We start from the raw sequence: 27831 nt of genomic DNA, 5'->3' as shown, positions 1-27831 counted from the left end.
CTGAAGACGGTTAGAACCTATCATTAGCGTCAATATATTTTTCCTGTTCCTTAATTGTTTGAAACATAGACATTTTACTTCATATTATGAGGCATGTCTTACCTTGCGACAAAGTAGCCTATAGCCAAAATCCCACCATAGAAACATGGAGGCAATTCTTTTTTATAGACTTACTCATATGCGTTCTCCTGTTCTATTGGTTTTCTTTCAACTTTCTTTCATTGCCTAGCAGCCAAAGGCATTACTCTAATCATATTAGCAACCCATGATAGTTGTTGCATCTCTAAATCCACCCACTTTCTAACGGATATGTCCATCTCTGTCCATGAAACCGCTTGCATTTTAGAACAGTGTTTTCCCGCAAATTGCATTTTGGAACATTCAGGCGTAGGCCTACTGCCGTGTGCACATTGCTGCGCCTAAAATGTGAAAAAAAAGAAGTTTATCAACATTTTAAGCTAAACATTCCGATCAGTTCCATCAACCCTATTAATTGATACGGGCGTATACCTCCACTACACTACTTTGATAAATATCAGTGGGGATGAAGAAGTGGGTGTAGGCAATGCCCACTGAAAAATAAGTGCTTATATGACGTATACCTGCGTAGGCCTATACCCTACACCACTGCGTGGCTCAGTGCAGCCGGCCGATATGGCAACAATTTCAGAATTGAACATGCTGTACATTTCAGCTATTTCAAAAACACCATTTATACTGTAGGAGTGTTGTCTCCACGAGACAATTCTGTTTACGCTGCTCTGCTTCAAGGGGGGCAAATGTCGGGCGATGTCTTGCGTTACCTCCGGAGGTAGCGGACGAGACGTAAGCAAGTACGCAAGTTCACATTTGAGTAATTTGTCTAGCCAACGGTATTTTTACGAAAAGTGTAGTAAGTGTGAAGAGGCTCTAAGTCCAAAATACCCCACATTCTGGAAACAGATTTCCATGTTTTTATCCACCATTGCTGCTAAAAAGATTTCCCTTTTCACTAACTACACTTCTTCTGAATGACGATTCTACCTTGAACCTTACTGATCGCGAAAAACGTATATGGCTTGCAGGACTTACGCCTCGATCACACCGACAGTGTTTTCCAATGGAACAGTGCGTTTGCCTTGCAGCATTGCGTTGCAGAGAGAGTTGTGGTACGTTCTGTGTGGTACATACGTTGGATTTATCGAACGTATGCGTCAAACTGTATGCGCAGAGGCCTTGACAGAAATGGTATCAGAAGGTGAATGCTGAACTTTTGTTGGACACATACAGATGAGTCTGCAGCCAAAAAGATGGTTGTATTATGTTGACAAGAACCTCGCTCTCTGCCATTGCGTCAATGGGCACTTTCATTTATGGATATTGGTTTGAGTCATTTCATTGTCAATTGGGATTGTTTTATCCATAAAAATATATATGTTTTATTTATTTTTTCCGCAAATCCCCCACGGGCTGGATTGAATGGGCTGGCAGACGGATCCAGCCCACGTCCTTATGTTTAAGACCGCTGCTCTAGACTGAATCCATGTTTCTACAGTTCTGTAACTCCGAGACCCAGCCAAGCCTGAATTGTACTGTTAAGAGACTGACTGATCCTGCATTGATCCCTGACAGATCAATGGATATCTTGTATCTGTGGATCAGGTAGACCACCTGCCTGCCCTCCAAGTTAGTTTGATCAACAGAGCAGTACAGAGTAAAGAATCAATGAATGAATCAAGTGTGTAATGAATTCCCAACGTGGGAAAAGCACAGTGTTTTGGGGGGTATAGAGTGCCTGGGGTAAAACAGAGGCATTTCCTGTGTGTTCCCTCTGTGCCAACTCATCTCAGCATGCTGTTTGTTCTTCTATTGCCTGTGTGTTTTCAGCTTTAGCAGAGTCTGTCGAGGGTATAGAAGCCTTCTCATTGGCTCTGTCTCATATGGCCCAAAGTTCAAATGGTTAGTTGGAATTGAACAGGAGAGGTCGAATTGTGTTATCCAGTCGACACAACCTAGTGTGGCCACACTACTTTACTCTGGTGATCATACTACTAACATGTCATCCTTATGTTTCCCTGTGCAGGTTAGCTCTCTATGTGTATGAGTACCTGCTGCACGTAGGGGCACAGAAGTCAGCACAGACCTTCCTCTCAGAGGTAAGTGTGTGTGTGTGTGTGTGTGTGTGTGTGTGTGTGTGTGTGTGTGTGTGTGTGTGTGTGTGTGTGTGTGTGTGTGTGTGTGTCCACTCTCCTAGAGCAGGGCTGATTCTGCCTCCTATGCAGTGTCTGGTGTGTGTGTGTGTGTGGTTAATTGAATTAGTGTGGAGCACAGTGCTGAGCTGGCAGAGCAGGCAGGGCAGTAGGGGGTTCAGTATTTAGCCTCCATTACTGGGATCAGCCCAGAGAGTTACGATAGACCACCTAGCTGACAGGTTACTCTCTCTCTCTCTCTCTCTCTCTCTCTGTCTCTGTCTGTCTGTCTCTGTATGCAGGTAAGGAGGTTTGAAAGTTGAAACCAGTAATTTTCTCCAAATCACTCTAAATTAAAATGGAAAAGGAAAATGAAAAAAGAAAGAAAAGAGCAATAGAGAATGCATCAGCTGGCTCCAACCCCCCCCCCTCCCCCCCTTCACACGGACACACACAAATACACACACCCTTTCCTCTCTGGCATCCCATGGCATATCACTCCGTCTGTCTTCCGGAGATGGTGGAGAAGAGAGGGAGGCGGTGGGTTTGAGTGTGGGCGCCGAGCACATTAGCTGAGAGAGGGATGTGTATAAACACAGCCGTCCCTCCCATCCCCCTACACTACCCAACCCACCATGGCTCCTACTGGAGTAGAGGACAGGAGAGGAACAAGGCTTTAAATAGCTGTTAGCCACTCCATAGAGCTGTGTTTACCACACACATCTGTTGACACCTCCAGGCTAAGACCCTGAGACCCAACACAACCCAACACAACCTCTGATTGGCGAAATACAGACAGACCACTGCTTCTGCTGCTGAGGGAACATGGGTTAGTTGGATGGTGTTCACTGTTGACACTTTCAAACATTGGCTACGATGAACAGAATGTTCACGCTACGACTGTAGTTGTTTATTTCAAATAGGCTCCTGAACTAAGTAGAGATAGAGAGATAGACTGACAGAGAGAAGGATTGGAAAGTCAGGTTAACAGGGGAGTTGAGTCATGCTGTAAACCTTCTACAGCAGGGTGATGTCACTCTCAGAGCCAGCCTAAACAATACCATGATAGTCGCCCCATTGTGTACAGTTTCCGTAGACATCCACTCTACACCACCGCTCAATCACATGGTTTTACTGTGTGTGTGTGTGTGTGTGTGTGTGTGTGTGTGTGTGTGTGTGCGTGTGTGCGTGTGTGCGTGTGTGCGTGCGTGCGTGCGTGCGTGCGTGCGTGCGTGCGTGCGTGCGTGCGTGCTCGCAAGTGTGCATGCTTTCCTGTGTGTGTGTGTGTGTGTGTCCATAAATCAGGTTTACTCCAGAGGATGATGTTACTGCTTGCATTGACCTTGTGTGGAGGCACAGGAGATGGCATGCTAAGGTTTGAGAGCGAGAGAGGGAGAGAGAGAGAGAGACCGAGCGAAAGAAAGGAAAGAAAGATAGTGATGGGGCAAAGCAAACACAGGAGTGTTTCAGGGTTCACAGTGTGTGTCCTGTACAAAGGACAGATTGGCCTCTCAGGTTGGTACATGTCCTTAAGAACAGCCCCACAACTAACAATGGGCTCTGTCAGGTTTATAGTACACAACACACACACACACACACACACACACACACACACACACACACACACACACACACACACACACACACACACTTGAGGACTTCAGTTGCAGTACAATGGGGTCTACACCCGACACATTATATACCTTTGAAACCTGTCTGTCTGTCTGTCTGTCTGTCTGTCTGTCTGTCTGTCTGTCTGTCTGTCTGTCTGTCTGTCTGTCTGTCTGTCTGTCTGTCTGTCTGTCTGTCTGTCTGTCTGTCTGTCTGTCTGTCTGTCTGTCTGTCTGTCTGTCTGTCTGTCTGTCTCTTGGGTAGATCCGATGGGAGAAGAACATCACATTAGGAGAGCCCCCAGGGTTCCTCCACTCTTGGTGGTGGTGAGTACAGTTCTACATCCTTCACTCCGTTCCCTCACCCTCTCCTTTATCTTCATCCTCCTCTCTTCTCTATTATAACTTGTTTTGAATGACAATGACTTATCAATCGACCTTACTGGGCCCGTATTAAAAAAACTTCTCAGAGTAGGAGTGCTGATCTGGAATCAGTTTTCCCATTTAGATTATAATGAATGGACAGGGGGACCTGGCTATTCTACTCCTACTCTGAGATGCTTTGTGAATACGGGCCCTGGTAACATTCTGGAATAATCCGAATGATAACATTGCTAATGATAAAGATATTGTTATTTTTGTTTGTTCAGAACCTCTTATGTATCTAACTTCCCCTGCCTTCCCTGTGCTGCAGTGTGTTCTGGGACCTGTACTGTGCAGCCCCGGAGAGGAGAGAAACATGTGAGCACTCCAGTGAGGCCAAGGCCTTCCATGACTATGTGAGTCACCATCAACATTACATTACCTCATCCCGTCCTCAACCACTGCTGCCCCACACTGGTACCTACTGCTGCCTTACACTGGTGCTAACCAGTGTTCTGCCAGTTTTTTTCAATAGATGTACAATGTATAGGAGTTTAGCGGCTTGATGTAGGCTACCTGGTAGTGGGTTAGACACCTGTCTGATTCAAGCCTCTCTGAGTGGACTAATCCATTGTGGAGGCCACGGGGATGGTACACTAGTATCACCAGTAGTACATTTACCGTTAACTCCCATAATTTCTACAATGTTTGTTTGGTTACGGTCATATATGTTAATGCATTTAATATATTATTATTACAGTCTTACCGTTGTCATTTTAGGAGTGGACACGTTGTTTGCAGAGTGCACAACCTATGCTAAACTTTTGTTTGGAGCACTCCTGTCAATCTTGAGTAGGAACACGCACCTGGTTACGCATAGAAGTAGGCCTAGGCTTCCTGGCCTGCGTGCCAATGTAGGCTCATAAATGTGCCCATTTGGGGATCTGATACTATTTCTGATTGTCTTAACTCACCATTACTTTAAAAAAAATATATATATATATAAAAAAAAATATATATATAAACTTTATTTAACTAAGCAAGTCAGTTAAGAACAAATTCTTATTTACAATGACAGCCTATCCCAGCCAAACCCTAACCCGGACGACGCTGGGCCAATTGTGCACCACCCTATGGGACTGCAAATCACAGCCAGTTGTGATACAGCCTGGAATTGAACCAGGGTCTGTAGTGACACCTCTAACACTGAGTGCCTTAGACCGCTGCGCCACTCAGGAGCCTGTGAAACTGTGGAACTGCTGTGGAACTTCTCACAGCAATTTTTTCTTCGCTTCGAAAAGCAAGTTAACCAAGTCTGTTTTTACATCCATTGAGAATGACAATAGTTCATTAACGTAGCCTATTTGAAAAATATTTCCAACTCTCTCCCTTTCCACAACCAGTCAGCATGAAAGGGGAAAAAATGTTATGCTCTGATGATGGAAATGTCATTAAAAAAAAGGCTACCTGATTACTTCTTATCTTTGCGCAAATAGCCTACAGCTGTGTTGGTCTGTGTGGAGCTCACTGGTGCAGGAAACTGAGGGCCCAGAATATTTTATACAATGTTGCAAGTTTGCTTGCACCAGCTTCAGGCAGGACCCAACTTAATAGTTGATACAATGTTTCAAGTTAGTTTCAGACAGACCATGCATAGCCAATGGGATTTATTGAATATGTATTTTTATCAGGATGTTTTCTACCTGGCTGGCTGCAATGTTTTTATTTATTGGCTTTATGTAGGCTATTTTTACATATTGGCAATGGCAATAGAAGTTACTTTTACATTTCTATCATTTTCATTTAGATGGATTAACCACAGGACATTGATTTTGAGATATGACAACTTTATTATAAATTAAATGAAACTATTCCACGAAAATGTGCATATGAAAATCATAACTGGCACGCAGATCAGTAGGAAAGGTACGATAACTTGGCACTCCAAATGGAAAAGGTTGCCGACCGCTGGTGTGGCCTATTACCGGCAACTTCAGGAGCATAACGGCAGAATCTGCCAAGGCCAGCAGCAGCGGGAGGAGGAGGAGGGTCAGGACGGGAACAGGTTTTTTTCTTCTGGTTTTATTTGCAGTTCTTAAAGCATAAGGCAAAGTAGCCTACATATAGTTGATAGTTGATTTTACATTTAAAAATGTTGACCAATCAATTGGTCAAAAGAACAGAGGACTCTCGGTCGTAAAAAGGGAAAGTCATGTAAGCATGTCCAGAGCCTGAGCTGGGATGTGTATAAACACTTCCTTTGTCTTTTCTCTCTCTCGCCCGAGGGAGGTGGAGGGGTCTCCTGCTTTTTGAAGTTGTTGTTCTTTCTCTGGAGCCAGTCTGACTCATCAGATTTTGTGTGGCTTGGTTTATTGAGATGCATTGTTGAGAGTGCACAGGTCGTAGCTTTTTGCTTTCTCCTCTCTCTCTCTCGCTGCAGGCCTAGTGGGCAACTACTCCCCCCACAGACCCCCTCTCAGTGTAGTTGGAGGCAGATGGGGAGGTGGGGGCACGGTGCACAGTGTGTGGAAGAGGTGTGCGTGTATTTGTGTGTGCAGGAAGATGATGCTGATTCTGGTGATGATGTGTGATGAATAGGCTCCTGGGAAACGAAGCAGCAGCGCTGTGATGATGTCATCCTGGCTCTGGGGAGAGGAGCGCCGGAGGGCGGCCCGACCTCTGAGCCCTGAGAGAGAGAAGGGTGGGGTGGGGGGAGTGAGAGAGTGAGGAATGGAAATTGGAGGGTGAGGGAGAGACAATGAGGGTCGAAAGAACAAGGGGGAGAGTGGGGGATGGAAAGGGAGAGAGCTATGAAGAGAGAAAGTGGGAGAGAGAGAGATGGAAAGAGAGATGGAGAGGGGGGGCTGGACAGAGGCAGCATGAATCTGAGTCACAGAAAGAGGGAAGGAATAGAAGGAAGAGAGGAATCTCATCTTGCCTATTCCCTCTTCATCCTGCCTCCTCTAAATCTTACTGGTAACAACACCACACACAGTCTAACTACATAACTTCATAGAGAGAAACAATTACTGGCAACAATGAATCTTTCGAAAACTCCACAATTTCAGCTTCTTCTATTACTTTCGGTAAATGCATCAATTAAGTACAGGCAGGCATGTGGTGAGCAAAATAAATGGCACAAATTTGTCCATGTTCTTCTTCTGGATGTAATCTGTGGGTTGTAATTAGCCAGGGTCACTTTCAATTAACGGTGATTGTGAGATCCAATCTACCACACAGATACTGTAGCTACTTTACACAGCTCAATTAACAGAGATAGGGAGACCATTATGGTCGGCGTTATTGAAAAAGGAAAACACCTTGATTTGATGCGGATCATCATTTGTTTCAATCGTCTGACTTTGAGGCTGATGAAGATGTAATCAAGCATATTTGTGGTAATTCTTTTCAGATAGCTAATTACTGTTCGGGAGATAGATGGATAGAGAGTTGAGTCAGTTCTTTGAAGATACTTCCTGTGCTCAGCTCATTCCATGGTGTCAAGGCTTTGGTCTCCATCTGTATTACTATACTATTGTATTATCTGTGTGTCTGTGTGTGTACTTTGTGTGTGGTGTGCGTGTGTGCTTGCATGCGCAACTGTGTGTGTGAGTGTATACATTATGTGTCTGACGTGAGCCGGTATTCCAGGAACTCCAGGGAAAAGTGAGGGAAAAAAGAGTGATGAATGAAGTGAAGAGTCCTGCTGTATTGATTTCATCTTCAGTCTGGGTGTTTCAGCCAGGGAAACAACGTTTACAGTTCTGCTAAGTGCTTTTTAAATTGCCTTCTCCATGCTAAATGAGCAAATTTCATTCGAGGAGGGACACGGAGTCATCAAAACAAGCTATTTTTACATTATTTCGATCAGCTCGGAAATGGACCAATTAGAAGCTAACTCACAGAATATTGCTTTTCTGTCTTTCAAACAAGGTTATAATAGTTTTGGGATTTTATTGGATTTTTATTTCAAATTTAGTTTCAGTTCGTTTTGACAACGTATTTGCTCGTTTCGATTTATTTTTAGTTGTATAAAACTATTTCTATTTAGTTTTTATATTTTTATGTTCACTTTTAGTGTTCGGGGTGGAAAGCATGCGTGGAAGGCTAGGAGTCATTGATGTTGTATAGTTTTTTGGGATGTCACTACTTTCAACTGGGGGGCAGTAATACATAATGTGATGGGTTAAATTTAAATTATTAAGTCAGTCTCATTGTGACTTGGATTTAAAAAGAATAGCGCTGAGACTAGAGCAAAAATAAGGATGAAGGAAACTTCTCTCGCCCATGTTTACACCAATCCAATGCTTTTTAACTTTAGTAGTACATGTAAGAATCAAGTTAGCTATGTAGCTATTTTTTCCCCTGTTAGCTAGTGATAGTGATCAGATTATCTATATATTGACAAGATACTGGACTGACCGCTCTAACAATGGGAATAAATGTCCAGAAAGGCAGAAGGCAGGCAGGAGAGGGCAGGATCAGGAGGGGACATTCTAGCCAATGACAGGGCAGATACGCGTGTGAACAACAGGAACAATGATGATATAACAGTTTTTTTTCTCAAAGTTGCTGGAATGCCAACTTTCACAGAGTGTACAAAACATTAGGAACACCTTCCTAATATTTAGTTGCTCCCCGTTATGCCCTCAGAACAGCCTCAGTTCGACAGGGCATGGACTTTACAAGGTGTCGAAAGCGTTCCACTGGGTTTCTGGCCCATTTTGACTCCAATGCTTCCAACAGTTGTGTCAAGTTGGCTGGGAGTGGATCTCTAAATCGTTCCATCTCCTCCCACAGATGCTCAGTTGGATTGAGATCTGGTGACTGGGCAGGCCACTGCAGTAAGCTGAATTCACTGTTATGTTTTCGTTTACTATAATAACCTTGCTCTCAAGACTTCGATCCATGCAGGTCAATCAGATTGTTCCTGACGATTCTATGAGAGGTTGGAAGGTAACAAAGAAGCAGGATGATTCTCAGTGTTATGTGGTGACACTATAATTCTGTGCCAATGTTCTTTCATAACAGGTCCACAACAGTCATACGCCATTAGTTTGATCTCTGGATTGGGCCTGTAAAGAGAACCATGTAGCATCACTCACCCCTCTAGTTTCTGACCCATTTTCTAACATTTAATCCAGCTCTTTTTAGAGCCATGATAAGTACTAGTCTCGTTTGTAGCTGTGTCTCCAATCTCCATTACACAGAGTACCACTATAAGCCTAGCAAGCCAGGCCAGGCTATGTAGACACCAGTAAACTCTACCCTACTTCTTGCCAGCTAATCCTGCCTCCTTGTCCAGCTCTTATTGGCACCACTCATCTAGCTGACTTCTATCCCATTTATTATCAAGTTAATCCCCCTACCTTTTTGAAACAATGGTCTATTCTTGTTCTGCTTTATTGATATCACACTATTATCAGAACTAATTTCTTTGTGATCACAGGGAGTTGAACACAAACATGAGCAAATTAAACAGGATGGAAAGAGAATCATGCCAGCATGAAATTGCTTGTAAGACCTGTAAAAGCAACTCAAGCATGTTAACAAAGCCCCCACCACACACACACACACACACACACACACACACACACACACACACACACACACACACACACACACACACACACACACAACTTTGGGTAGAAACTGACATTTAATCACTGGTTTTCTTATTGAAGAATTGCATATTTTACAAAGGCTATGCGTGTGTGTGTATATATGTTGGTGTATGTGTGTGAGGATGTATGTACAATATACAGAGAGGGAAAAAAGTATTTGATCCCCTGCTGATTTTGTACATTTGCCCACTGACAAAGAAATGATCAGTCTATAATTTTAGTGGTAGGTTTATTTGAACAGTGAGAGACAGGATAACAACAAAAAAATCCAGAAAAACGCATGTCAAAAATGTTATAAATTAATTTGCATTTTAATGAGGGATACTTTTTCAAATACTTTTTTCCCTCACTGTAAAGAGTTCCTCAGCTGTTGGTTGTTATTGTGCGTGTGCTTTATAAATTCAACTGTGTGTGTATGTCAAATCAAATCAAATTTGATTCGTCACATGCTTCCTTAAACAACAGGTGTAGACTAACAGTGAAATCCTTGCTTACGGGACTTTCCCAACAATGCAGATAGAAAGAAAATAGAGAAATAATAGAAAAGTAAAACACATAATAATAAAAGTCATAATAATGTGTGTTTGTGTGAACAGAGTGCTCATCCAGCATGAAAGGCTGTTTCTCAGTCAGACAAGAGCAAGTGCCAATCAGGGTTGTAACTAGAAGGAGTACAGCTTAGACAGGAAGGGACTTTTCGTAGCAGGTTAGGAGAGCATGTTAGCTAACCCTTTTACTAACCTTAACCTAAGTCTCCTAACCTTATACGTTAATTATCCTAACCTGCTGTGTAAATTCTCTTAACTGCTACGAAAAAGTCATATCCATTCTAAGCTTTTCTCCCTTTAGTCTGTACTGCCAATCAGGCTTCAGGCTGCTAGGATAGGCGCTGCGGTGCGGTGGGGAACCTGCCTGTGGTATCAAGCAGGCTCCCGAGTGGCGCAGCGGTCTAAGGCACTGCGTCTCAGTGCAAGAGGCGTCACTACAGTCCCTGGTTTGAATCCATGCTGTATCACATCCGGCCGTGATTGGGAGTCTCATAGGGTGGTGCACAATTGGCCCAGCGTCTTCCGGGTTTGGCCGGGGTAGGCCGTCATTGTAAATAAGAATTTGTTCTTAACTAACTTGCCTAGTTAAATTAAAGACATTTTTTTTTTAATCACTGGGGGGATGTTAGCTCTGACACTGTGCTGTTAGGGAGGAGAGCAGATCAAGCACAAGGCAACCTCCTCTGACGAAGCGATCTCTCTCGAAGTACAAGAACTCACACATACAGACACACTAATTTACTCATGCATAGACAGACACACGGGCCAGGAATGATACATACACACACATGCATACATATTCAACCAACTCCAATACCTGCTCAAGCCCCACACCCCCTTTCTACCCCCCCTCCACCTCCTATCTCTACACACTCTCCCCCATGCCGCCCCTACACCCATGCATGCACACACAGACAGGTATTTTTGGGGGCCTCTGCCAGGGATCCAGGGAAAGTAGGGTGTGGTAGCTGAACACAAGGGACTGCTCTGTTTAACTGGAAACACCCTTGTCCTGATATGACCCTGTCCCCTACGTACACAAACACACGCGCGCACACACGCGCGCACACACACACACACACACACACACACACACACACACACACACACACACACACACACACACACACACACACACACACACACACACACACACACACACACACACACACACACACACACACACAGTGACACTACTCTCCACACTCCACCCACTAGCAAACAGTCAATGAGTCATTCCTCATGAAACCCAGACAAAAAAAATACCATGATTTTGGGGATTTTCATGAAATGTAATCCATAGAATAGGCCTTTGGAGAAATGATTGTTGACATATATTTGACATTTGTTTCTAAAAGCATAATTGAGAAATCATTTCTTAAAGTTGACATATTTATGATGTTTTGGCCTTACTCAGGCCTCCTTTAAGCAAAGATTTATGTCATATGAAGCTTTACCGTTTGCTCTGTAATATGAGTAGTATTTTGATTTCAATACAAAAAAAAAATATATATATATATATATATGTATTGACAAATATACACATGAATATTGAACATAAAATACACTACAGGAATATCAAAGTTCCAAAGTGGGATCTCAGCTAGTTTTAAAGTTATTGCCCGTTTTTTGAGAAATTGGTATAGTAGGCAATGTACAGTAACCAATCACAGCCTTTCTTTTACTTATATCATTGCACATCCTGCAAATCACCAGTAGATGGCAACCATTTTGAATCCATTTTCACATTCACTCTGTTGGTAATGCTTACAAATTGGATCATAACTCTAAAACTGGCAGAGATCCCACTCTGGAACATGTATATTCCGATATAATATATTATGTTCAACAATATATGGAAACATTAGCCAAATATAAAAGTCAATATTCATGTTCATATTTTTCAATATTCATAAATGTAAGTAAACAAAAAGTTATTGAAATCCAAAATACTACTCATATTACAGACTAAGCAGTAAAGCTTCATATGACACCAATGTTTGCTTTGTAACACCTACAGATGAAACCCTATGGAGTCTTAAAGGAGGCAATTATTTCTCAATAATGCTTTTAGATAAAAATGTAGAGTATATGTCAACAATCCTTCCTTCAAATGCTTATTTTATGAATGACATTTTGTGAAAATCCCTCAAATAATAGTATTTTTATGTCTGGGTTTCGTGAGGAATCACTCCAATGACTCTCAATGTCTGTGTGTGTGCCTGCATTTTCCTGCCTGTTAGTACAAGCCTACCAGAGTGCATTTCTGTGGCTGTGATGGCCTCATCACCTTATTACATTCCCCAATCATGACATCACAGGGTACTTACCAGGACACAATGTATTTAGAAAGAACACACACATACAAGTAACTGCCACAATAAAGGAAACAACAAGTTAATGTGTTTTAATAGGGCGATGGGCCACCACAAGCCAGAACACCTTCAGTGCGCCTTGGCATAGATATATCGTCTGGAACTCTATTGGAGGGATGTGACACCATTCTTTCACAAGAAATTCCACAATTTGTTTTCATTTTTTATTATTATTATTATTGTTTTTTTTATTATTGAATTTTAAAACATGCAATCTACCTGCAGTGAAGACGCTCAACATTTACATTACATTCAGTCATCTAGCAGACACTCCCATCCAGAGGGACCCACAGGAGAAAAAAGGGTCAAGCACCCCACCCAAGGGCACAAGGACAGAACCTCCACCCAGGCGAAACGGGGACCCGAACCAGCAACCTCTCGGCCACCGCCCCAAGCTCCCAACCGTCAGGCCATCAACCATCCAAGACCCCCCACCCCACCCAAGCCACCGTCCCCCTTCAACCCAACCAAAACCCACCACCGACCCAGTGTACCAACAACCAACAAACAGAACAAAAGAGAAGAAAATACAAAAATAAAGGAAAACAGCAAAAAACAACAATGTAAAAACAAAAGACATCAAGGACAACAAAAATCAAAACAGCAAGGCCTAGTTATGCGTTTGTGTGCATGTGTGGCACTATTTATATGGGTGTGTGTGTGTGCGCGTTTGAATGCGAGTGTGTGTATGCATGTGTACGCGTGTACAATTTGGTTTTGTTGATGGTGGGGGAAAACACTGTCTCAGGTGTCGCTCCTGAATCTCCCATAATTTTTCTATTGGGTTGAGATATGGTGGCTGAGACGGCCTTGGCATATGGTTTACATCATTTTCATGCTCGTCAAACCATTCAGTGACGACTCGTGCCCTGTGGATGGGGGTATTGTCATGGTAGCCAAAATAAAGGCCCGCAACGCATTTTTATACATGACGGGATGTTAATTGCTTAATTAACGCCGGAACCACACCTGTGTGGAAGCACCTGCTTTCAATATACTTTGTATCCCTCGTTTACTCGTGTTTCCATTATTTTGGCAGTTACCTGTATACATGCACACACACTGCAAGCACGCACACACACTGTGTGCACACGGTATACATAAACCTAGAGATTCTTTCGGTTTGTAACATTTGATTCTATTAAGCTGCTTTTACATATATTTTTCTGAGCAGGATCAATGTGTGGTTGTGTGTATACATTTTGTATTTATCACATACGCACATTACCAGGACATACTCTCTTGGATCTCCTGGCTCAGCGCATTGTGGGTGCCAAGCTGATTGGTGGACCAATGGGGGGTGGAGGAGATGGTTGTGTGGGGGATCGAAGGGACCCCCAGTCTGTTTCCAGGCAACAGAGCCCTTCTCTCCTCCAGTCTCCTCGACTCTCCTGTTTTTAAGCCGAGCTGAGGAGCAGTGTGAGGGTGACTCACAGGAGAGAGAGAGAGAGAGATTTGTTGATGGTGGGGGAGCAGATATGGGGCTGTTTTTACCAGTTTAGTAAGAATGCAAATGAGAATGTGATTGTCTTGTGACAGTCGTGCTAACATTGAGAACAGTTCAGACCATAGCAGAGAGATGTCACCTGAAGAGCTGATAGCTTGTGTGTTAGCAACTGATTTGTAAACCATTGTCTACAACTTTATGAATTTCATATCATGTTAAACTATAACTTTTCTCTACAATAACTACTTTTTGCTTGCTTACTGTTTTCTCTCCGTCTGTCTTTCACCCACTCTAACAGATAGACATTGTTACAATAAGCTGACTATCTTCAGATAAGTCACCTCTCTCATCTCTCTCCCTCTTTCCCCGTCTCCCTCTCTCTTTCCCTCCTCCTCCCTCTCTTTCTTCCTCTCTCTCTCTCTCTCTCTCTCTCGCTCTCTCTTCTCGCTCTCTCCATCTCCCTCTGTGGTCTCTTGCACTATCATGCTTGTAGTCTAGCAGTCCCCAGGAGTGTGTTTTCCGCTGCTGTGTCATGTCACACGCGTGTTTGGACATGTCAGCGAGGCGTGTTTGCACTCAGCTGCTCAGTGGTGGGCTGGGGTGAGGGTGAGGGCAGTGGGGAGGACAGGGGCAGAGATGGGTTGGGCTGAGGACTGAGGTCAGGGGAGTGGACAGGGCCATGGGAGGAGGGGAGTACATGGGCAGGGGTAGGCTGGGGTGAGGACTTAGGGCAGGGGGGAGGACATGAGCAGGAAAGAGGTATGGGGAAGGGCCTCCCTGGTGGCATTGGTGGTAGGTTATATCTGTGACCCAAAGTGGCTGTGATGGTGTAGTAGACTGACGGCCATATCTCACCATAACAGTCTCTGATTATCAGTATCTACTTTCCCCTGATACAAAATGAATCCATATACAGTGCATTCGGAAGCTATTCAGACCCCTTCACTTTTTCCACATTTTGTTACGTTACAGCCTTATTCTAAAATGGATTAAATTGTTATTTTTTTTCTCATCAATCTACAGTCGTGGCCAAAAGTTTTGAGAATGACACAAATATTAATTTTCACAGTCTGCTGCCTCAGTTTGTATGATGGCAATTTGCATATACTCCAATGTTATGAAGAGTGATCAGTTGAATTGCAATTAATTGCAAAGTCCCTCTTTGCTATGCAAATGACCTGAATCACCAAAAAACATTTCCACTGCATTTCAACCCTGCCACAAAAGGACCAGCTGACATCATGTCAGTAATTCTCTCGTTAACACAGGTGTGAGTGTTGACGAGGACAAGGCTGGAGATCACTCTGTCATGCTGATTAAGTTCGAATAACAGACTAGAAGCTTCAAAAGGAGGGTGGTGCTTGGAATCATTGTTCTTCCTCTGTCAACCATGGTTACCTGCAAGGAAACACGTGCCGTCATCATTGCTTTGCACAAAAAGGGCTTCACAGGCAAGGATATTGCTGCCAGTAAGATTGCACCTAAATCAACCATTTATCGGATCATCAAGAACTTCAAGGAGAGTGGTTCAATTGTTGTGAAGAAGGCTTCAGGGCGCCCAAGAAAGTCCAGCGAGCGCCAGGACCGTCTCCTAAAGTTGATTCAGCTGCGGGATCGGGGCACCACTAGTACAGAGCTTGCTCAGGAATGGCAGCCGGCAGGTGTGAGTGCATCTGCACGCACAGTGAACGCACAGTGAAGACTTTTGGAGGATGGCCTGGTGTCATGAAGGGCAGCAAAGAAGCCACTTCTCTCCAGGAAAAACATCAGGGACAGACTGATATTCTGCAAAAGGTACAGGGATTGGACAACTGAGGACTGGGGTAAAGTCATTTTCTCTGATGAATCCCCTTTCCGATTGTTTGGGGCATCCGGAAAGAAGTTTGTCCAGAGAAGACAAGGTGAGCGCTACCATCAGTCCTGTGTCATGCCAACAGTAAAGCCTCCTGAGACCATTCATGTGTGGGGTTGCTTCTCAGCCAAGGGAGTGGGCTCACTCACAATTTTGCCTAAGAACACAGCCATGTATAAAGAATGGAACCAACACATCCTCCGAGAGCAACTTCTCCCAACCATCCAGGAACAGTTTGGTGACGAACAATGCCTTTTCCAGCATGATGGAGCACCTTGCCATAAGGCAAAAGTGATAACTAAGTGGCTCGGGGAACAAAACATCGATATTTTGGGTCAGGAAACTCCCCAGACCTTAATCCCATTGAGAACTTGTGGTCAATCCTCAAGAGGCAGGTGGACAAACAAAAACCCACAAATTCTGACAAACTCCAAGCATTGATTATGCAAGAATGGGCTGCCATCAGTCAGGATGTGGTCCAGAAGTTAATTGACAGCATGCCAGGGCGGATTGCAGAGGTCTTGAAAAAGAAGGGTCAACACTGCCAATATTGACTCTTTGCATCAACTTCATGTAATTGTCAATAAAAGCCTTTGACACTTATGAAATGCTTGTAATTATACTTCAGTATTCCATAGTAACATCTGACAAAAATATTTAAAGACACTGAAGCAGCAAACTTTGTGAAAATTAATATTTGTGTCGTTCTCAACTTTTGGCCACGACTGTACACACAATACCCCATAATGACAAAGCAAACCAGGTTTTTAGAATTGTTTGCAAATGTATTACAAGTAAAAAATAGAAAAATTACATTTACAGAAGTATTCAGACCCTTTACTCAGTATACTGTTGAAGCAGCTTTGGCAGCTTTCTCCCATTCTTCTCTGCAGATCCTCTCAAGCTCTGTCAGGTTGGATGGGGAGCGTTGCTGCACAACTATTTTCAGGTCTTTCCAGAGATGTCCGATTGTTTTCAAGTCCGAGCTCTGGCTGGGCCACTCAAGGACATTCAGAGACTTGTCCCGAAGCCACTCCTGCGTTGTCTTGGCTGTGTGCTTAAGGTCATTGTCCTGTTGGAAGGTGAATCTTCGCCCCAGTTTGAGGTCCTGAGCGCTCTGGAACAGGTTTTCATCAAGGATCTCTCTATACTTTGCTCCGTTCATCTTTCCCTCGATCCTGACTAGTCTCCCAGTCCCTGCCGTTGAAAAACATCCCCACATCATGATGCTGCCACCACCATGCTTCACCGTAGAGATAGCATTGGCCAGGTGTTGAGCGGTGCCTGGTTTCCTCCAGATGTGACGCTTGGCATTCAGGCCAAGGAGTTCAATCTTGGTTTAATCATGCCAGATAATCTTCTTTGTCATATTCTGAGAGTCCTTTAGGTGCCTTTTGGCAAACTCCACGAGGGCTGTCCTCGTGGAGGACCTTATTTGGGGGCTCCCGAGTGGCACAGCGGTCTAAGGCACTGCATCGCAGTGCTAGAGGCGTCACTACAGACCTGGGTTCGATCCCGGGCTGTATCACAACCGGCCATGATCGGGAGTCCCATAGGGCGGCGCACAACTGGCCCAGCGTCGTCCTGGTTAGGAGTTGGCCGGGGTTCTTAACGGACTTGCCTAGTAAAATAAAGGTTAAATAACAATAAATAAAAATATAGACAGGCCTTTCCAAGTAATGTCCAATCAATTGAATTTACCGCAGGTGTACTCCAAGTTGTAGAAACATCTCAAGGATGATCAATGGAAACAGTATGCACCTGAGCTCAATTTCGAGTCTCATAGGAAAGTGTCTGAATACTTTTGTAAATAAGGTATTTCTGAAAACCTGTTTTCGCTTTGTCGTTATGGGGTATTGTGTGTAGATTGATGAGGAAAAACATTTACCTAATCCATTTCAGAATAAGGCTGTAACGTAACAAAATGTGGAAAAAGTGAAGGGATCTGAATACTTTCCGAATGCACTGTATCATTGTCCTGGGTGGATTCTGTGGTACTGTGTCTTTCATCCATCTGAAAATATTTTATATTGACTCCACCTCACTAGGACTTTAATCTCTTCCCCTCTGTGCTCAGTCTAAATCTCTTATCTCCTCTTTGCGTTGGAAGACCAGGTCAGATTGTGGAAGAGTAGTGCAGTTCAGTGCAGCTCCTAGCCCTTTGTGGCTATCATTTACACTCAAATAAATCTCTGGATGGGTGTATCTGACGCAGTATCTGCCCACAGACCTACCTCTCGTATTATATGGTGTGTGTGTGTGTGTGTGTGTGTGTGTGTGTGTGTGTGTGTGTGTGTGTGTGTGTGTTATACTGCTATGGCTTTATGGCTGAGAGATGTTTACGATGGCTGATAATGACATCAGTGATAAAAGGAATGCAGTCAGTTAGGGTCCTAGCTACTGCTGATGCTGCTGTAGACCCACCTTCAATTACCTGAGTGAGAGAGCAGGTACAGTACAGGTACAGTATATCAACATTGTCCTGTGATGGAACAGTACAGGGGCTGTTTGGGTTATTGTGCTGAGAGCAGTGTGACTAAGGTGACCACATGTCCCGGATTGTGCAGGACAGTCCTGCATTTAATAAAAAATTAACACTTTTTATTAATATTTTGTATTTATTTATTTATTTATTTCAGTCAGACTTCATATTCATTTGATGAGAATTGACATTCCAACCGGTCTCTTTAGCAGTCACGTTACGCTTATGACAAGATATACACTGAGTGTACAAAACATTAGGAACACCTGCTCCATGTCTATGTGCCATTCAGAGGGTGAATGGGCAAGACAAAAGATTTAAGTGCCGGGGTATGGTACTAGGTGCCAGGTGGACCGGTTTGAGTGGGTCAAGAACTGCAATGCTGCTGGGTTTTTCATACTCAACATTTTCCTGTGTGTATCATGTATGGTCCACCACCTAAAGGACATCCAGCCAACTTGACACAACTCTGGGAAGCATTGGAGTCAACATGGGCCAGCATCCCTGTGGAACACATTCGACACCTTGTAGAGTCCATTCCCCGATGAATTGAGGCTGTTCTGAGGACTAAAAGGGGTGCAATCCAATATTAAGAAGGTGTTCCTAATATTTTGTGCACTCAATGTATATCGTAAGGATGTGGTACTGGTGATGTTAAAGGCTCAATGCAGCCATTTTTTATCTCGATGTCAAATTATTTCTGGGTAACAATTAAGTACCTGACTGTGATTGATTGTTTTCAGTCTAAATGCAATTTCTCAAGCAAAACATTTTTCTAGAACTGTCTGGGAGTGGTCTGAGTGGGGAGGGGAAAACTGAAAACTAGCTGTTATTGGCAGAAAGGTTTGGAACTCTTTCTTATTGGTCTATTAACAAATGTACAATCTGGTGATGTCACCAGGCAGCCCAAAACTCCATCCCACCAAAACAGGCTGAACTTTCAGGCTGTCTTTTCAAACAGCTCTTACACTAAAAAGGCATTATCATCATTTTCACAATTGCACAGTATTATTCAAACCTCATAGTGGGAAAATGTACACTATATATACAAACGTATGTGGACAATTTTCAAATGAGTGAATCCCGCTATTTCAGCCACACCCGTTGCTGACAGGTATATAAAATCGAGTGCACAGCCATGTAATCTCCATAGACAAACATTGGCAATAGAATGGCCTTACTGAAGAGCTCAGTGACTTTCAACATGGCACCGTAATAGGATGCCACCTTTCCAACAAATCAGTTTGTCAAATTTCTGCCCTGCTAGAGCTGCCCAGTCAACTGTAAGTGCTGTTATTGTGAAGTGGAAACGTCTAGGAGCAATAATGGCTCAACCGCAAAGAGGTAGGCCCCACAAGCTCACAGAACCGGACTGTCAAGTCCTGAAGCGTGTAGCGTGTAAAAATCGTCTGTCCTCGGTTGCTACGCTCACTACAGAGTTCGAAACTGCCTCTGGAAGCAACGTCAGCACAATAAATGTTTGTCGGGAGCTTCGTGAATTTGGTTTCCATGGCCGAACAGCAGCACACAAGCCTAAGATTACCATGCGCAATGCCAATCTTCAGCTGGAGTGGTGTAAAGCTAGCCGCCATTAGACTCTGGAGCAATGGAAATGCGTTCTCTGGAGTGATGAATCAAGCTTCAACATCTGGTAGTCCGACAGACGAATCTGGGTTTTGCGGATGGCAGGAGAACCCTACCTGCCCGAATGCATAGTGTAAAGTTTGGTGTAGGAGGAATAATGATCTGGGGTTGTTTTTAATGTTTTTAATTAGTGTACAATGACATACTAGATGATTCTGTGCTTCCAACTTTGTGGCAACAGTATGGGGAAGCCCCTTTCCTGTTTCAGCATGACAGTTCCCCCGTGCAAAAAGTGAGGTCCATACAGAAATAGTTTGTCGAGATCGGTGTGGAAGAACTTGACTGGCCTGCACAGAGCCCTGACCTCAACCCTATCAAACATCTTTGGGATGAATTGGAACGCCAACTGTGAGCCAGGCCTAATCGCCCAACATCAGTGCCCAACCACACTAATACTCTTGTGGCTGAATGGAAGCAAGTCCCCACAGCAATAATCCAACATCTAGTGGAAAGCCTTCCCAGAAGAGTGAAGGCTGTTATAGCAGCAAAGGAGGGACCAACTCCATATTAATGCCGATTGTTTTGGAATTAGATGTTCGACGAGTAGGTGTCCACATACCTTTTGGTCATGTAGTGCATATAAAACACAGGGTAATCACGTTTTTGACTGCACTGGGCCTTTAAACATTTCTCCAATCATTGTTGAGATCTGATATTGGTTGTTCCACCAATTCAGTGCCTCTTGAGAAGTGTAACTTGGTATAAAAAAAGGTCATAAAGACCACATATTCAACTTCATAAAAAGCTAAATGTTTCCCATCTCGAGGTTAAATAAGAAAAGTGCCTATTAAGTTCCAAATCTCCTTGTGACAGGGGGAATGGAAACTTGTTGTGTGCAGCAGGGAGTGGCAATTGAATGCAAGCTTCATAAAAAAAAAAAAAGAATATTGCTAAAACATTTCTAGCCTGTCTATCTATGGGTACGTGTTATGCTCCACCCGCTCAGTTTTCTGCCATAAAACACCAGAAAATGGCCAAAAAGATTAGGACCAGCTCACCTGCTTTTTCACTATGAATTGTCTATTAGATGTTCAATGCACTTTAGCAAGCCTTTATTCATATTAAAAATCGGATTTATTGAATTCTCCATGCGGTCTATATTAAAGTGCAATATTGGTGAACAATTTCTACTTAAAATAAGAGGGACGCAAAAGGAACTATTTACGTGGAACGAACATGCTACTTCACTTAATCTCGTTTTAAAAGTCTCCCTTCCTAACTCTTTTACATTCCCTGAGACCAACCAGAAATGTTTCCTTGGCCAAATAGTCCCAGATATTGCAGGACATTTTTGAATGTACCGCAAAATCATCCCAATGTCTTGCATTTTGGTATTTAAAATGTGGTCACCCTGTGTGATACTAGTGAAGAGAGGAGAGATAGGGGAGGAGACAGGGAATGTAACAAAAGAGGGAGAGACAGAGAGGGTGGATGAATTGAATAAGAAGGAACTATAAAAGAGTGAGAGGTAGATTGAGAGACTGATTAGGATTCACAGTCAGAGTAAGAGGTTATAATCTCACTACCTATTTCCCATGCACCCAGCCAGACCATCTCTCTCTGTTTTCCTAATGCCGGGATAGATAAGAGAGAAGTTATTTAACTGAAGGGTTCTCTGTGGTCTGTCTGTGTGGACGTGCACCCTGAATGTGATAAATATTTACTCCTTTCCTGAGTTTGAGCCGGATATTTTGGCTAAACAGCAGAGATCTGAGAGGAGCATGTGAACTCTTATTTCCATCTCAACATGTTTGTGTTTCCCACTGCCTGTTATAGCACAGGACAGGACACATACACAAATCAAATCAAATTGTATTCGTCACATGCTTCGTAAACAACAGTGAAATGCTTACTTCTCAACAATGCAGAGAGAAAGAAAATAGAGAAATAATAGAAAATTAATAGCACGTAATAATAAAAGTAATAATAAATACACAATGAGTAACAATAACTTGGGGTTACAATATCTAGTCGATGTGCAGGTGTACGAGGTAATTGAGGTAGATACAGTGGCTTCAGAAAGTATTTATACTGCTCAACCTATTCCACATTTTGTTGTGTTAGTCTGTATTCAAAATGTATTAAATATAAACTACCGTTCAAAAGTTTGGGGTCACTTAGACATTTTCTTGTTTTTGAAAGAAAAGCAAACATTTTTGGTCCATTAAAATAACATCAAGTTGATCAGAGGTACAGTGTAGATATTGTTAATGTTGTAAATGACTATTGTAGCTGGAAACGGATGTTTTAAAAAAAAATGGAATATCTACATAGGCTTACAGAGGCCCATTATCAGCAACTATCACTCCTGTGTTCCAATGGAACATTGTGTTAGCTAATCCAAGTTTATAATTTTAAAATGCTAATTGATCATTAGAAAACCCTTTTGCAATTATGTTAACACAGATGAAAACTGTTGTTCTGATTAAATAAGCAATAAAACTGGCCTTCTTTAGACTAGTTGAGTATCTGGAGCATCAGCATTTGTGGGTTCGATTACAGGCTCAAAATGGCTACAAAAAATAATTTTCTTCAGAAACTCGTCAGTTGTGCACCGGGGCCTCCCACTCCTCTTTCTATTCTGGTTAGAGCCAGTTTGCGCTGTTTTGTGAAGGGAGTAGTACACAGCGTTGTACGATATCTTCAGTTTCTTGGCAATTTCTCGCATGGAATAGCCTTAATTTTTCAGAACAAGTTTTAGAAGAAAGTACTTTGTTTCTAGCCATTTGTGGACACCTAGCCATTTGTTTCTAGCCAGTGATGTACTGGGCCGTAAGCACTAGCGAGTTATGGTCGGATTGCCATACCAGGAGGTGATGCAACTGTTCAGGATGCACTCAATGGTGCTGCTGTAGAACTTTTTGATGATCTGGGGACCCATGCCAAATCTTTTCAGTCTCCTGAGGGGGAAAAGCCGTTGTCGCTCCCTCTTCACGACTGTCTTGGTGTGTTTGGACCATGATAGTTTGTTGGTGATGTGGACACAAAGGAACTTCAAACTCTCAACCCACTCCACTACAGCCCCGGGAGCGTGTTCAGCCCTCCTTTTCCTGTAGTCCACGATCAGCTCCTTTGTCTTGCTCACATTGAGGGAGAGATTGTTGTCTCTGACCTCCTCCCTATAGGCTGTCGCATCGTTTTCGGTGATCAGGCCTACCACTTGTGTAGTCAGCAAACTTAATGATGGTGTTGGAGTCGTGCTTAGCCACACAGTCGTGGCTGAACAGGGAGTGCAAGTTAGGGGGGCAGTATTTTCACGTCCGGATGAAAAGCGTGCTCAAAGTAAACTGCCTGCTACTCAAGCCCAGAAGCTAGGATATGCATATAATTGGTAGATTTGGATAGAACACACTCTAAAGTTTATAAAACTGTTACAATAATGTCTGTGAGTATAACAGTACTTATTTGGCAGGCGAAACCCCGAGGACAAACCATCCAGGAATTGTTTTTTGTTGAGTTCACTGTGTTTTCAATTGGTTTTCTATGGGAACCTGGATTTCTGTGGCACTTGGTTGCAGTTCCTATTGCTTCCACTAGATGTCAACAGTCTTTAGAAATTGGTTGATGTTTTTCTTTAGAGAAATTAAGAAGTACGGCTATTCAGAACGAGGGTCCAGCCTAGTGCACTCTAATGTTTTGGTGTGCGCGACCTGGAATGCGCTTCACTTTGTTTTCGTCCGGTATTGAACGCAGTTTATCCCGTCTTAAATTTGATTGATTATTTACGTTTTAAAATACCTAAAGTTGGATTAGGAAAGTGTTTGAAATGTTTGGAACAAGTTTACAGGTAACTTATTAGATATTTTGTAGTCATGTTGGGCAAGTTGACACCGGTGTTTTTCTGAATCAAACGCGCCAAATAAATGGACATTTTGGAGATATAACGACGGAATTAATCAAACAAAAGGACAATTTTGGATGTTTATGGGACATATTGGAGTACCAACAGAAGACGTTCTTCAAAGGTAAGGCATGAATTATATCGTTATTTCTGAGTTTTGTGTCGCGCCTGGCGGGTTGAAATATGATTGTCATGTGTTTGTTTGATGGTGTGCTGTCCTCAGATAATCGCATGGTTTGCTTTCGCCATAAAGCCTTTTTTAAATCTGACAGGGTGGCTAGATTAACATGAAGTTAAGCTTTAATTTGGTGTATTGCACGTGTGAATGTATGAAAGTTAAATATTTCTAATAAATTTGTGGGAATTTCGCGCTCTGCAATTTCACCGGATGTTGTCAAAACGTTCCGCTAGCGGAACCCCTAGCCATAACAGGTTTTAAGAACAAATTCTTATTTACAATGACAGCCTAGGAACAGTGGGTTAACTGCCTTGTTCAGGGGCAGAACAACAGATTTTTACCTTGTCAGCTCGGGGATTCGATCTAGCATCCTTTCGGTTACTGGCCCAACGCTCTAACCACTAGGCTACCTGCCGAGCACACACCTCTGAGGGGCCCCCTTGTTGAGGATCAGCGTGGCAGATGTTGTTGCCTACCCTTACCACCTGGGATCGGCCCGTCAGGAAATCCAGGATCCAGTTGCAGAGGGAGGTGTTTAGTCCCAGGGTTCTTAACTTAGTGATGAACTTGGAGGGCATTATGGTGTTGAACGTTGAGCTGTAGTCAATGAACAGCACTCTCACATAGGCATTCCTCTGGTCCAGGTAGGAGAGAGCAGTGTGGATTTCAATAGAGGTTGTGTCATCTGTGGATCTGTTGGGGCGGTATGTGAATTGGAGTGGGTCCAGGGTGTCTGGGATGATGGTGTTGTTGTTGTGAGCCATGACCGGCACGCGCACACACAGAGACGCCTCAGGCAGTGATGGGAGTAGGGCTGTTGCGGATATCTTATTACCGCCACAACGGCGATCTTGAGTCATGAAGGCAGTCAAATTCCACCTGACAGTTTAGTCACGGTAATTAGGCTTCTGCAAGCACATCTTTGAGACAACTAAATGATGTGCTACATGAAAATATTGTCTCATTTACATTGTGTAATTTTAACTAGCCCCGGAGATGGGCTATCCAAAGTCAATCCAATTTTGCCACGGTCTCACACCAGCCAGCTGAAGTTAATGGCCGAAATAATTAAAGTAACTCTTCCCACCTGTGAAAACACAAGAGACACCCACATCAAACCGCACCCCAAAACCAACTCACGTTTCAATTCAGTCATCATGACAACTAGCATTTCTTAATGAACCAAATCTAAAACGAGGTCAAATCAGGAAGTGCAGTCGCCCTATAAACCTTTCTGCCTTGAAATTGAAAAGTGAGTTGGGCAGTGAGTGAGCGCTGGCTCAGGAGTGAATAGTGAAGCGTGCTGAAATGTCTCTGGTCGCCATGGGAGACGTTGAATAATGCATGGTGAATAATGCATGGTAAAAGCAAAGGAATTTGCTCATCTCTCAGACTAGCACAACTGGCCTTTTCTCTCCTGGCTTAGTTTGGTTTCCACCACAACTGGTTTCCATTCTCAGTACAGTTCTAGGGAACGGCCCCAACCACACACACGCATGTGCATGTTCCCACACACGCCATTAGTCTACAGAGTAATTACCAAATAGTAACTTGATACTCTTATTTACACCAAGTTGTTTTCCTCAACAAAATCAATTCAGACCCGCCAAACCCAGATGTGCATCTGTGTGTGTGTTTCATGCAGAGGGGCATCTTTTCTCCATTTCCTCTTCTCTCATTCAGGAAGTAGACTAATGGCATTTGAGAGGATGGAGGGAGTGAAGAAGAAAGGTGGGGGTCGAGGGCACAGGAGAGAGGGAGGGAGCTGTTAGTGAGTTCCTTCCTGTGCTGTGTCATTTGTATTTCCTGTGGTAATGGTGACCTTGAGACCAGTAAGACCCCCCCCCACACACACACACACACACACACACACACAGGGTGAGGCAGGTTAGAGTGAGACAGAGTTAGGTAGTATAGAAGAAGAGCAAGGCAGAGTGAGACAGTTTGGCTGTTTGAGCCAGTGTTGAGTCAGACAGAGTGATCCAGACAGTGAGACAGAGACGACAGTGTGTTGGGATTCCACTCACGTCTATCCGAGTCTCTTTATTCTCGTCTGTAATCAGCTGACATGAGTTCCTCCCTCCCAGTGTTGGAACACACCTGAGGAACACCACTCTCCCCTGACACACACACACACACACACACACTTGGAGACACACAAAGAATGCAGGTGCACAGAACAGTGCTACTATAGGAATTAATAGAAAAATATAGAAATGAATAGCTATAGATGAATAAGTAATGAGAAGGATAGAGATTTAAAAAAAAGTTTGATAAAACTGTACAGTAGATAGATACAGTATATGTCAAAGGGTGGAGAATTGACAAGTTGTTTGGAATCTGGGTTGAGCAGGCAGAGTGAAGTAGAGGCAGACCACAAAGGAACAGTTTTAAACATGCATTTTTAGGCCGTGGCTTCGTAGTTTTCGCCCCCACGCCTCTCCGGAAACCTCTTTCTTAAAGCTAAGGATTCGGATTACGTTCTGCGCATGTGTTATTTTTACACACATATTCATTTTTCTAACATAGCTGCTGCTCACACTCCCCCTCCCTTCACGTTTCGCGCTTTACTCACCCTCTTCTGAACCATAATGATGTAGCCTCTCTCTGCCTCACATTTCTGAACAGCTGGAGAAAAAAAAACTGCTGCGATTTGACCGACCATTCCAAAACATATATATTATGAAGGTTAAAACGTTCTCTGTCCGTCTGTTGAAACGTATATCTCAGTTGTACAAGCAGGACGCAGTCCCTACTCATTGTACACATTTTGTGTGAGGATGTAGGCTAATCTTTATAATTGCTGCCATATCGTAGTTTCTGGAAAAAGAACACTATTTGGCTGTCTGCCTCCTGACCAGTTTAGCCAATGTTTGCAATGATGATGAAGAAAAAAAAAAATTTAATCGCCAATTAGGGTTGGGCAGCCAAACGTTCTAGGCAGCTGAGCGGTGCCATAGTTTTGCCATATATGCTGATATCGTGGTGAGAGTAAATAGCTGCATGTAACTTATTAGCTAAGAAGAACATGAAATCGCTAGACTGCCTCTTTGTGACGTGCTTATGTTTGCAATACTGACAACCTAAGTTTGTACGATCACATCAATAATGTATTTTGTGTACAACATGTAAATAGCTGCATGTAGCCTACTCCCCTCCTGAAAAAAGAACATGACATCACGCTCTTGCTTACTGAGACATGGAATGTAATAGACAGTTCGAACAGTTTTGCGTACAACATGAAGTTTGTAGGCTACCCCAGTCACCACACAAATGCGATGGAAGGAATGGGGAGAGCACAGCAGCTACGTAGGCCGCGGAGTGGACACTCGGCTACGTACAACAACAACAAAAACAATCCTGCACAGAAATATCCATATTTCTTTCCTGGGCAAATTGGGATACAGAAACTGTGTCCATAGCCACTCCATCATTTTTAAGGCATGGTTCTCAATAAAACGTGGCAGTCAAGTTCCAAACATCAATCGATTTCCACAGTTAAGTTCTCATACTTTGCTTTCACTTTTATCAGTTCCTCCATTTCCATTCCACTTTTACTTTAAACAATATGCTAATTAAAAACAAAAACATACAAGCAATACAGAAAACAAAAAGGGGCACAGGAACTGGTGCAGTCCAGCAGGCAGGTGTTCATTTTCTCTATTATACAACTCAACACAAACTTCATTTGCTTTCACC

At 43.2% G+C, this 27831-nt stretch overlaps 1 protein-coding gene across 1 annotated transcript in view; it reads left to right on the top strand.

Annotated features, from left to right (window-relative positions):
• The window catches only part of LOC106585065 (single-stranded DNA-binding protein 2), a 96666-nt gene that overhangs the window by 42938 nt on the left and 25897 nt on the right, over positions 1-27831 (top strand). Inside the window, exons 2-4 of the mRNA XM_014170825.2 lie at positions 2063-2135; positions 4044-4105; positions 4473-4557. Coding sequence (XP_014026300.1) covers positions 2063-2135; positions 4044-4105; positions 4473-4557 — 220 coding nt within the window. The remainder of the gene's footprint in view (positions 1-2062; positions 2136-4043; positions 4106-4472; positions 4558-27831) is intronic.

This window comes from Salmo salar, chromosome ssa24 (assembly GCF_905237065.1).
Source record: "Salmo salar chromosome ssa24, Ssal_v3.1, whole genome shotgun sequence".
NCBI lineage: Eukaryota > Metazoa > Chordata > Actinopteri > Salmoniformes > Salmonidae > Salmo > Salmo salar.
This window is presented reverse-complemented; position numbering and strand designations above follow the sequence as displayed.